The sequence below is a fragment of the Narcine bancroftii genome, chromosome 1 (assembly GCF_036971445.1).
Source record: "Narcine bancroftii isolate sNarBan1 chromosome 1, sNarBan1.hap1, whole genome shotgun sequence".
Lineage (NCBI taxonomy): Eukaryota > Metazoa > Chordata > Chondrichthyes > Torpediniformes > Narcinidae > Narcine > Narcine bancroftii.
This window is the reverse complement of record NC_091469.1, coordinates 409,594,970-409,608,029: the sequence shown is the minus strand read 5'-3', so window position 1 is coordinate 409,608,029 and position 13,060 is coordinate 409,594,970. Positions and strand designations below refer to the sequence as shown.

The following is a 13,060-nucleotide window of genomic DNA, read 5'->3' as shown; positions in this document are numbered from 1 at the left end:
TAGTTATTAATGCAGTGGTGGAAGAGTTGAGGAACCTGGGCTGTGTCAGCTTGTAGCATGGATTGCTCTACATATCCAACAGGTAGACAGGCAGAGCTTGGATAATTTTTCTTTCTCATGAGGCTGTAATTTAATAGATTTATTTGTAAACCAAGGAGAGTATAGTGGTTTTGAAGATAAATGGTATATTGGTTTGTTTTGTATGCATTAAATAATTTGAACATGCATGGCCAAGAAAATAAGCAGGACGAGGCCATTCAGCCTTTTGTGTTGAAGGTCTTGACCTCAACACCCTTTCTTGCACTAATCCCATGTTCATTTTTCTAAGATTCTTATCTATCTATCTGTTTAGTAACTTTCATTAGCCTATTGGAAAATTAATTCCAAAGAATACTGATCTTCTCTGGTGGTGGGCGGGCTGGTGGTGCACCAAAGTTCTTGTCTCTGACCCTTATCACCCCAGCCAATTGAGCACTGTAAGAATTTTGTGCATTTCATGAAATCACCTTGTCTTGTACTCAAGGATGTACATACACGCCAGTTCTATTTTATCTTTTTCATGCAGCAAACTTGCCATCTCAGAAATTTATCTGAAAATAAAGATAATTGCACAGATATCTTCATCAGAAACTTCATCATCAATTCACTCCATGAATGGCAGGATTCTGGAGGTTGCTAACTGCAAGAGTTGAGATATGAAATTACCCTTGTCCATTTTTAACTGGCACATCGACAGTGAGTGAAAATAGCATTTGCAGAGTTTTTTTCCCCCCAAATATAAACTTTATTCACAATAAAACTGTGCAAAGATGAGTCCTGCAAAGTATATTGCATCCTTGGTGTCATATTCATATGTTCATTTATTGTACATTGTACATGACTGTGGCCCCTTGAAGTTTTTAATTTTTTTCCTCCTTCATGTTCCTGCACTCACACCTAAACTTGAGTCCTTTCTGTCCTAGAATGCAATTGCCCTTTCTACACTTGGCTGATTGCAATACCAGCATTTACAGATCTCGGGGATTGCACTCGGGGTCGAGTCAGTCTATCCCTAGCGTGAGATGATGTCATCTCATGCCTGCATTGAGACGATTTTCATTTCACACTAGACCATTTTTAGGCTGATTGGCTGTTAATTCCTGGGACCACTTGCAAGTGTGAAAGGGGGTATACAACCTTTGTATTTCACTCCATTCAGAAGGGCTGCAAAATGCTTTGGGACATCCTGAGATTGTAAAGAGAATTTTTTATCCCCTAGGAAATTGCAGCAGCTGCGTCATTAAACTTAATTAAAGCAGAGACAGTTTTTTGGTTTGCATTAGAGTCACGTTTATGTAGGTCAGGCATGTGAAGCTGAGGCCTAGATTTCAGTAGCTATGATTTTTTTCATTGTAGGAGCAGTATCGGGGAACATGAGGTGCTTTCTCCTCCTCCTCCTCTGTTCTCACACAAGACTCGTATTCTCCTAGCTTTGGGCTTTTGACATGCATCTGGGCATATTCTCTCGTATCCCCCAAAAGCCAGCAGCTCTTATTAACTCCACCCAACCACCATTATCAACACAATGTTGTGATTCTTGCATCTGAAGAATGCAAAAATCTTTGGCTATCATGTATCCTACTTGCACTCATTTGATAATTTGAGTTTGTTGTAAGAGCAGTCTAATTATAAATATAATTTTAGAAACTTGACACCAACCATGACAAATGAAGGAATTCAAATGCAATACTCCCAGCAAGTTTGCTGCATGGAGGCATATCAGGAATTTAATAAAAGTGAAACGAGTCGTATTTTAAAAACTTTCTTTGAGCACTTTTTTTTTCATGCCATACATGTTGTTACTTTTGTACAAAATCGGAAAAGTTATATACAATATTAAATATTTAAAGTTTTTTGTTTCCTCAGCTGATCTGAAAAGGACAATCGCTGTCCTGCTTGATGATATATTGCAGCGCCTGGGAAAGCTAGAAAACAAAGTGGACTACATGATCACAAGCAGCTTAACAAATAACACCAACAGTACCAACAACAATTCCGTATCCGCAGGAGCCAGTAAGCAAACGAATGATCAAGGTGGTATTAGATAGCAGTCTGCAAGGGGATAAGAAAATGGAATCCTGTTTTCAGTTCCCTTCCAGCTTTGGCGACCTTCATATTCTATAGAGCTTATTGGAAGGTTTTGTTGACATTTTTGAAATACACGTAGTATTTGGTGCTTCGTACATTCTCGATTTCTTTCGGGATTGTAATGCAGAGTTTCAGCTGAAGTTAACAAAAAGATAATTCAATGCATTGAGATGCTGAGGCTAGTGTTGGTAAATGGAAATCCATGGACATCTGCTGTGGAATCAATACAGATTTCAGTTGGCTAGATTTTAAACGGGGCTCTTTGTAGGAAATGAAAGAAGATTACAGTCTTTTGGCAGTAGTCGTAGACACTCATATCCGTATAAATATGTACTTAAAATCATCACATCTTCACTGTTTACTGAAGGATATACGATCGTTATAATCCATTTTAGTGCACTGAACTTAGCATGTTAAACACACAATCACTGTAAAAGGCTGAATAATCAGTAATGGTTTGTTTCAGGAAACCTAGTGGTGGGACAGCATTCAATTGTAAACGGGGTGAATGTACTATGTTTAAAATAGCTACATCTTCTCTGCCACCTGTCTCCAAATTATATTTGCACTGCTGACTTCAAAACTGCAAAGATATTGTAACTTGTAGTGAATGTAATGTACAATCTAGGGCTACTGCAGATATTTTTCATAGAAATCCTTAGAAAGAAAGATAAAAGTGGACAACTAATTTTATTGTGCTTCCACTCTGTCGAAGTGATGGGAGGGTTTCAAGATTATGATAATTTTTGGACCTCTTGGCACCTGCACACATCTTCTGACTACTTCATTGAATTTTGGTTCCTTTTTGTAAGGAACAGTAAATTTGCTTGTCTGGAAATGCTCCGCAAATTTGCCTTGTACATGTATGTGTATCTTGGGTTCATATGGTTATCATTGGAAAAAAACTTAATTGTGCGCTCTCCCTGGTGTAAATAAAGCTGCAGTACATAATAGCAAAACATGTTTTTACTTTATCATTAGTGGGGCAATTAATATTTATATTTCATTCAACAATTATAATTAAGGAAAGTTTGCTGGAACTTGTGTTCATAAAACAAATTTTGAATATAGAAAATCTGTAAATAGATTTTAATATAATTTATTTATCAGCGGCTGTGCACTGCACAAAAAATGCACAGGAGTCTAACTTAATGTTTCCTATACAGTACTGCAGATTTAAGAGTAGTATGCTTAATGTTATTCTGTGCTTTCAAATCTGTTGTACTGCCGAGCAATAAACTTACATTTTGGGGGCTTGTTGGATGCAAATGCTTTGTGCTTTTGAATGTTCCTCTATTCATGCTGCCGATTTCTTTGTCGTGCAGTGAAAAATTCACAAAATGAATTGTACAGTATTGGATCTGTTATGCAGTTCTAGACTTTTTCTGCATTCTTCAGTACCTTTCTCTAAGGCTGGTCACTGCAATTGGCTGTCATGCCAACCATAAATGGGCCTTAACTTATCAAAGAGTGTGAGGAGGGTCTTGTATGAAAATTGAACAAATTTTATCCAGATTTTGATGATCCTCATCAAGTGGCACAAAACTCCCAAATGAATTATGTTACTCAGGAAGAGAATAAGAATAGTTGGCAAGGAAATAAAAACTTTGTGGAGAAGTGAAACCATCCCAGGGTGAAACAATATGATAAGTAGCATGGAAGGTGAGTTATTCCATATCTCATATTCATATTTCAGGGCCAAGGTGAAAATTGTTCCATCCAAGACAGCTCTATTATATTTTCGGCATAAAAGTTTATTATTTATTTTGCTTATTACTAGAAATTCCTTGTAAGTTGCACAATAGTAATATCATCTCTTAGACTGATTTAATTATTTTGACGTTCATATCTCTCAATCTTATTTTTAATTTGAGAATTCAAAAAGTCAGAAATTATAATTTGCCTTGGCTTCATTTTTTTTAAAAAGGATTTTAAGCAAAATAACATGTTGCTGCGATGCTTTATCATGTTACATTGTCTCTGGAGTCTTGTGTTTGGAAATATCATTAATAAAATTCACTTACAAAAGCTTGCAGTGCTATATTTCTTTTTTCTGATTTGTTTAATTCTTTCATCCGGTGGTTGGTCTTCTCTGGACTGGGAATCATTTCTGCTTTTTAATGCATTTTTCTCGGTTTTCCTTTGGGTGAAACAATGGTCAGTACTATTAAAGATGCTTGCTCAGTACAGGACTGTATTTAATTGAAGGCATGATGTTCATTCATCAATTTAAAAGAAGGTTTTGGGAGCATCTACAAAATTTATTTTAAAACACAAACTATACATTTGAAGCCAGCACATTTTGAATTGTTCTTACAAAATGTTGGGAAGGACAGGGCAGGATCCACTATGTGATTTGAAGAATCTAATAGATAAGAACAGAAGAAATAGGAGCAGGAGTCGGCCATTTGGCCCATCGAGCCTGCTCCGCCATTCAATAAGATATTGGCTGATCTGATGATTGACTCAACTCCACCTACCTGCCTTTTCCCCATATCCCTTAATTCCTTTTTTATGTAAAAATCTATCTAACTGAACCTTAAATATGTTCAATGAAGTAGCCTCAACTGCTTCCCTGGGCAGATAATTCCACAGATTCACTACTCTCTGGGAAAAGTTTTTCCCTCATCTCGATCTTAAATCTACTCCCCTGAATCTTGAGGCTGTGTCCCCGAGTTCTGGTCTCAACTACCAGGGAAAACAATTTTCCTGCCTCTATCTTATCTATCCCTTTCATAATTTTATTTGTTTCTATAAGATCTCTCATTCTTCTGAATTTGAATGAGTATAATCCCAGGCGATTTAGTTTCTCCTCCTAGGTCAACCCCCTCTTCTCCGGGATCAACCTGGCAAACCTCTTCTGGACTGCCTCCAAGGGAGTTTATTCTAGGGACGAGAACTGCACACAGTACTCCAGGTGTAGCCACACCAGTATCTTGCACAGTTGCAGCATGACCTTCCTGCTCTTGAATTCAATTCCTCTTAATAACCTATTGTACCTGCAACCCAACTTATTGCGATTCATGTACAAGCACTCCCAAGTCCTTCTGCACTCCCAAGTCCTTCTGCACTACAGCATGCTGCAGTTTTCACCATTTAAATAATAATATGCTCTTTCTCTATCAAAGTGGATGACCTCACAATTACTAACGTTGTACAGCATCCAGACCTTTTTCCACTCACCTAACTTAACTATATTCTTCTGCAACCTCTCCACATCCTCTGTAAAATTTGCTTTTCTACTCAATTTGGTATCATCCACAAACTTGGCTACACTATACTCTGTCCCCTCTTCCAAATCATCGATGTAAATGGTGAACAGCTGTGGGCCCATCACTCACCACTGTCTGCCAATCAGAAAAACACCCATGTATTCCAACACTCCCTTCTGTCAGTTAACCAATCCTCAATCCATGCCAATATACTTCCCCAACTCCATTCATCTATCTTCTTGATAAGTCTCTTGTGCAGCACGTTATCAAACTTCTGGAAATCCAAATATACAACTACTACTGCATCCATGATCTCAAAGAACTCCAGCAAGTTTGTCAAACAAGACCTGCCCTTTCTGAATCCATGCTGCGTATGCCTGATGGAACCCCTTCGTTCTAAATGTCTCGCTATTTCATCCTTAATGACAGCTTCAAGCATTTGCTAAATCAGCCCTAACAAGTTTTGATTTATTTAAAGTTTTATCATGGTAAGTATAAATAAATCTTAAGTTTGCTTGCAAACATTCCATATTTCTATTCTAGACCTGCAAAGTTCTGAATTGGAATCAATATTTTAAAGTACAATTGGTGCTCCTTTTAAGTAGGTTAATTGACTTTTTTCAGTTAGCGAGTTAATTAGCAACATTGGCATTGAACACCTTGGATTATCCGCTTCCCATAATTAAGTATGGATCAACATAATTATGCAGTGCAAATATGATGCTGATTATTTTTTAAATGCAGGTTTGTGAAATTGTGCATGTGGGAGGTTATGTTATAAAATATCTTTGTAGAATCCTTGATCTATTCTAATAAATTCTCATGTTAAGTTCCACTCAAGATTTGCTCAATTCCAAGTTAAAACATTCAACATGGAGTCAAATCTACAGCCTTTCAACTCAACGTGTCCAAGCGGAACAAGTTTCTATCCAACCTAGTCTCATTTGCCATACCATCTAAATATTCCTCTCCACGTAACTGTCTAAATGTCCTTTAAATGTTTAATTTGCACTACCTCAATCCATGCCAATATACTTCCCCAACTCCATTCATCTGTATCTTCTTGATAAGTCTCTTGTGCAGCACGTTATCAAACTTCTGGAAATCCAAATATACAACTACTACTGCATCCATGATCTCCATTTCTGACAGTTCATTTAATGTATCCACCACCCTCTAAACTATTTGCTGGAATTTACTAAGGAAGTAACATCATTGGTTCAGTTAGCATAGCGATTAGCGCGATGCTGTTACAGCGCCAGTAACCAAGGTTCGAATCCAGCACTGTCTGTAAGGAGTTTGTACGTTCTTCTGGTGTCTCTGTAAGTTTCCTCCAGGTGCTGCAGTTTCCTACCACTGTTTAAAACATACCGGAGGTTGTAGGCCAATTGGGTGTAATTGGGCAGCAAGAGCTCATGGGATGAAAGGGCTGTGATGTATGTCCAAATTTAAAATGTAAAATCTGTTGAATAAAAAGATAACGTAATGGATGTAGATTTCCAGAAGATACTTGATCAGGTGTCAAAAGTTATTACAAAAAACCAAAGCTCGCAGTGGATGAGTTAACATATTGATATGACTAGAATGTTGATTGGCTCAAAGGAAACATTCAATGCGTCAATGGGTATTACACTGGTAATCCAAGGGGTGTGGCACAGTGACTGGTGATGGGGCCTCAACTTTTATGTAAATAATGAGTGAAGAGTCAAACAAATTACTGATAATACCAAGGAGGAAAAAAATCTATGAAGAGGATGGGGAGGTAACAAAAATATACAAGTAGGTTAATTGAGTGGATGGATATCTGGCAAATTGAGTATTTTGTGAGAAAATGTGAAGGTTCCCATTTTGGTAGGAATTTTTTTTTAAAAAGAGGACCTTAATATCTAAAGGTGAGTTTGCATAAGATGCAAAGAGATATTAGTGTCCTAATGCATGACTCACAAAGGATCAGTATACAGGTAAAGCAAATAATTAAGAAAATTATTTTTCCAGGAGAATTTTGAAAAGACAAGTAAGGAGATTTTTCCTATCGTGGGGGAGGGTGGTGGAGTTGAAAACTACAATTGCAGAACTGTATACAGTATTGATAACATTCCTGAAAAACATTAAATGTGTTTGAAGATTGAGCCTAATATCTTTTAAAAAAAAATAAAATAAAAAAAAAATTGGTTCTAAAACAAGAAATCAAGACTTGGTCTGAAGTCACAAGAAACTTGATGACAGAATCTGAGGCAAAAAGAAAACTGGTTGAACTAATGCAGCAGGTGTTGTCAACATTTCATCCTGATCAGGACTGAGAGTACAAAGGGGAGATAACCAGTCATATAGAGGAGAAGGTGAAAGATAGACCAGGGAGGGTTGAAGGATGATAAACAGATAGCTCATGTTTGCTTAAGTGAAATATAAAATCCTGGGTCTTGATAAGGTGTATGTGGAGATGTTTCCTGTTATGAGAGATTCTAGAACTAGTGGGCTACTGCTGGAAAATAGGCAATTGGCCATTTAAGTCAGAAACAGGCATTTCTTTTTCTCAGAAAGGTGCAAGTCTTCAGAATTCTTGTCCTCAGAGTGATGAAATCAGAGTGAATATTTTAAGTGGTAAGGAATTTCTTGAAAAAGCAGGGTGGGATTGAAGTTACAAATCTGGTCAGCTCTGATGTTATTAAATAGAGTTGGGTAGGGCAGTGGATGTTGTCTACCTGGACTTCAGTGAGGTATTTGATTAGGTTCCTTGTGATAGGGTCATCGGGAAGACGCGGGAGCTACAGTCATTTGGAAGATTGAATTCAAAATTGGCTTGTTCCATGAAGACAGTGCAGTAGCGAAATCATGTTTCCCCCGACTGGAGGTCTGTGACCAGTGGTGTTTCATGAGGATCAGTGGTTGGTCTTTTGTTTGTGATTTGAAGGAAAATGTCAGTGGACTAATTCATAACTTTGCACATGACACAAAATTTAGTGGAGTTTAAGAAGGTTGCAACAGAATATAATTAGTTGAAGACATAGGCAAAGAATTGGGAGGAGTTCAATCCAGCCAAGTGTGAAGTGTTCCACTTAGGGAGAGCAAATGCAAGGGAAACGTATACAGTAAGTGATAGAACTTTTAGGAGCATTGATGTAGAGAGAAATCTTACAATGGATGCATATTTCAGTGAAATTGGTGAGGAAAGTTGATAGGGAGGTAACGAGGGCACATGACGTTCTTGGCTTTGTCTATAGGGGCATTATGTATGAAAGTCACAATTCTTTGCTAAGGCCACATATGGAGTATTGAATGTAGTTCTAGTCACTGCATTACAGGAAAATATGGAGGGTGTAAAAGACATTCCCCAAAATGTTGCCTGAATTTCAGAATATCTGCTCTGAAAGGTTGGAAAAACTTGGATTGTTTTCTTTGGATCTTTGGAAGCTGAGAGTGAATCTGATTAAAATTTATCAAATTATAAGAGGCATTGATCGAGTCTTCTTCCAAGAGTGGAAATATTATATAGTAGGGACCATGGCTTTTAGGTGAAAAGAGCACAGCTCAAAGGACATATATGAAGTAAGTGGCTGGAATGTGCTGAACAGAGGGGGTGGTAGTTGATGGAAGCAGAGATGATGATGGTATTTAAGAGGCATTTGGGTGCATGAACTTGCAGGGATGCGGACCATGTGTTGGCAGATTGAATTCGTTTAATTTGGCATCATGGTCTACACCAGGGGTTCCCAACCTGGGGTACATGTACCCCCAATGGTACATTTGCACTTTTCAAGGGATACATTGGGTCTGAAAGAATAACCACTGCTGTACAATAGATGGTGTTGTAATCTGCAGTCAGATTGCACAAGGTCGTGTTTTTTTTTTTAATCCTTCATTTTTAGGGGTACACGGGAACCTATAAAAATGCCCAAGGGGTACAGAGGAACAAAAAGGTTGGGAACCCCTGGTCTATACAAATGCAATGGGTTGAAAGGCCTGATCCTGTGCAGTATTTTTTATATTTTATGCATGTAACAAGGCTCCATGTATCTACACTTGTTAATTTGGATATAATATATATTTTATTATTGCAAATAGGTTTTGTATAGTAAATGCTGCTTTATGATTTTTAGTCATATGAAGAGGAAGTTACCAATATGGAATTATAAATTATATTACAGGAAGCTAAATGCATAAAGGAAATGTCAAAAATATAAAGTAATAACTTCCAAAGTTAACACAATTCATTTAACAACTTGCTGTTGAATTTTATGTGGTTAACTTGAATCAACCTTATCATTGCAGAGTTTTCACCTTTGTGTGGATTAACATCAACAGATGGTTTTCCACATTGTGAAGGCAAAATAAAGGTGAGAAAATTAAGCAATTATCTTTTCCTGTTCGTCAGTTGTCAGACAATGCAAAATAAATTTAACATGTGTGTTGATTATCCTGAGGAAGTTAGAACTCCAGTTGAAGGGGCAAGTGTGCAGGTTAAAGTTGTGTACTTAAAAAAATATTCTTTGCTCCTTGAATGATTTGTCTAGATTAATATTAAGAATGGCCAATTGGATGAAGTACGGCAGGCATCAAGTACATAAACAGCCTCTTGCTAGCTAGAAATGTAAGGAAAAGGAAGAGAAAATATAATTTAATAAGTTAATTTGTGAGACTGAAGATTTTTGAATTTTATCTGCTTCCAATTAGCCCACCAAGAACAAATGAAAGCAATATGCAAAGTGAGTTAGCCACCACATCTGTGATCATAAATGATTGGTTCATCATAATGAACATCTTAAGGATGCAAATTGTCTAAAAAAAAAATAGGTTTTCCTATGTCATCCAAACATGGACTTACCGGGGCTTGGACTTAGAAAGGTCGGACTCGGGGTCGGAGGAGGCAGTGAGTCTGTGCCTGGTGTCAAGCAGGGGCTAAGAAGGAGCTCCTTGTGTGGAAAGGTATCTTTGAAACAACATATTTATAGTAAGAAAGGAGGAAATGGAGTCAGTTGGGGTCGTTAAGTACTCCAGTTGTGGGATGTAGGAAATCAGAGACAGCACAGCTGTTTCTGATGACTACACCTGCAAAAGCGGCAGGACTGGCAACTTAATATTCCAGGATACACTTGTTTTAGATGTGATAGATCAGGGGGTTAAAAAAAGGGGAGGAGTTGCTCTGTTTGTTAAGGAGGACATTACTGCCGTGAGGTGGCAGGATGGTCTGGAGGGATCGTCCAGTGAGGCTGTTTGGGTGGAATTGAGGGGTGAAGGAGGCATTAGGGTGCTAATAGGGGTGTATTACAGACCACCAAATGGGCCAAGAAAATTAGAGGAACAAATTTGTAGGGAGATAACGTATATGTGTGAGAATCATAAGGTAGTGATCATGGGAGATTTTAACTTCCCTCATATTGATTGGGATACCCATACAGTTAGAGGGCTGGATGGGCTAGAGCTCGTTAAATGTGTTCAAGATTGTTTTCTAAATCAATTAGTAGAAGAACCAACTCGGGATGGTGTAATACTGGATCTCCTGTTAGGGAACGAGCTAGGTCAGGTATCGGACATTAATGTTGGAGAACAAATTGGGTCTAGTGATCATAACTCTATTAGTTTTAGGGTAGTTTTAGGGAAGAACAAGGAGAGGCCTAAAGTTGAGGTTCTGGATTGGAGAAGAGCAAATTTCGAAGGAATAAGAAGGGATTTGGGGAGTATTGAGTGGGACAGGATATTTTCAGGTAAGGATGTAAATGAAAAAGGGAGGATATTCAAAAAAGTAATTTTGAGGGTACAGAGTAGATATGTCCCAGTGAGGATCAAAGGAAAGGCTGGAAGTCATAGGGAGACTTGGTTTTCGAGGAATATTGGAAATTTGGTTAGGAGAAAAAGGGAGGTGTACAAGAGGTGTAAAGAGCAGGGAGCTGAGAATTTGAAGGAGCACTACAAGGAGTGTAAAAGGAATCTTAAGAAAGAAATTAAAAAAGCCAAAAAAAGGCTTTGACAGACAGAGTAAAAATAAATCCAAAGGGTTTCTATAGGTACATTAAAAGTAAAAGATTAGTGAGGGATAAAATTGGACCCCTTGTAGATAGTGAGGGTAGGCTGAGTGAGAAGTCAGAGGAAATGGGGGAAATTTTGAATGATTTCTTTGCCTCGGTATTCACTAGGGAAAAAAAATATTGAACCAGTTGAGGTAAAAAATAATAGTGGGGAGGTAATGAAGCATATAAGGATAACCGAGGAGGTAGTGATGGCTGTGTTGAAAAAGATAAAGGTGGATAAATCTCCGGGAACGGACAAAATATTCCCAAGGACACTCAGGGAGGCTTGTGGACAGATAGTGGGCCCATTAACAGAGATATTTAGGATGTCACTGGCCACGGGAGTAGTGCCAAAGGATTGGAGGTTGGTGCATGTGGTTCCGCTGTTTAAGATAGGGTCCAAATGCAAACCTGGGAATTATAGGCCCGTGAGTCTGACGTCTGTGGTGGGCAAGTTGTTGGAAAGTGTTCTGAGGGGTGGTATTTACAAATATTTGGAGGTACAGGGAATAATCAGCATGGTTTTGTCAGGGGTAGATCATGCTTGACAAACATGATTGAGTTTTTTGAGGGGATTACAAAAAAGGTTGATGAAGGGAAAGCTGTGGATGTTGTCTATTTAGACTTTAGTAAAGCTTTTGACAAAGTTCCCCACAGGAGGTTAGGGAAAAAGGTGGAGGCATTAGGTATAAATAAGGAGGTAGCAAAATTGATTCAGCAATGGTTGGATGGGAGGTATCAGAGAGTAGTGGTAGAAAATTGTTTGTCCAATTGGAGGCCAGTGACTAGTGGAGTTCCTCAGGGATCGGTCCTGGGTCCACTATTGTTTGTTATTTATATATTAACGATCTGGAAGTAGGGGTGGAGAATTGGATACCCAAGTTTGCGGATGATACAAAGATTGGTGGTGTTGTGGACAGTGAGGAAGATTACCGTAGATTAAAAGGTGATTTAGGAAGGCTGGAGGTGTGGGCTGAGAAATGGCTGATGGAATTTAATACAGATAAGTGTGAGGTGTTACATTTTGGAAAAGCAAATCTAAATAGGTCATATGCATTAAATGATAGGCTATTGACATATGTAGAGCAACAAAGGGATTTAGGAGTTATGGTAAATAGTACCCTGAAGGCTGATACTCAGGTAGACGGTGTGGTGAAGAAGGCATCTGGAATGTTGGCCTTCATAAATCGGAGTATTGAATTCAAGATTAGGGAGGTTATGATGAAATAGTACAAGGCATTGGTGAGGATAAATTTGGAGTACTGTGTACAGTTTTGGTCACCAAATTATAAGAAAGATATAAACAAAATAGAGAGAGTGCAGAGAAGGTTCACGAGAATGTTGACAGGATTTCAAGGTTTGAGTTACAGGGAAAGGTTGTGCAGACTAGGGCTTTTTTCTCTGGAGCGTAGAAGATTGAGGGGGGACTTGATAGAGGTGTTTAAGATTTTAAAAGGGACAGACAGAGTAAATGTGCATAGGCTTTTTCAATTAAGAGTGGGGCAGATTCAAACTAGAGGGCATGGTTTAAGATTGAAGGGGGAAAATTATAAGGGGAACATGAGGGGAAATTTCTTTACTCAGAGGGTGATAGGGATGTGGAATGAGCTTCCGGCAGACGTGGTTGAGGCGGGATCATTGGTTACATTTAAGGAAAGACTGGATAGTTACATGGAGAGGAGAGGACTGGAGGGGTATGGACCGGGTGCTGGTCAG

The 13,060-nt window shown here is 38.4% G+C and overlaps 1 protein-coding gene across 18 annotated transcripts in view; it reads left to right on the top strand.

Moving 5' to 3' along the window:
* Positions 1-13,060, top strand: part of LOC138751529 (alpha-1,6-mannosylglycoprotein 6-beta-N-acetylglucosaminyltransferase A-like) — a 128,705-nt gene that overhangs the window by 36,868 nt on the left and 78,777 nt on the right. For all 18 annotated transcript variants that reach the window (XM_069913906.1, XM_069913899.1, XM_069913910.1 and 15 more), the window contains 2 exons: positions 1,906-2,052; positions 9,609-9,673. In XM_069913906.1, coding sequence (XP_069770007.1) covers positions 1,906-2,052; positions 9,609-9,673 — 212 coding nt within the window. The remainder of the gene's footprint in view (positions 1-1,905; positions 2,053-9,608; positions 9,674-13,060) is intronic.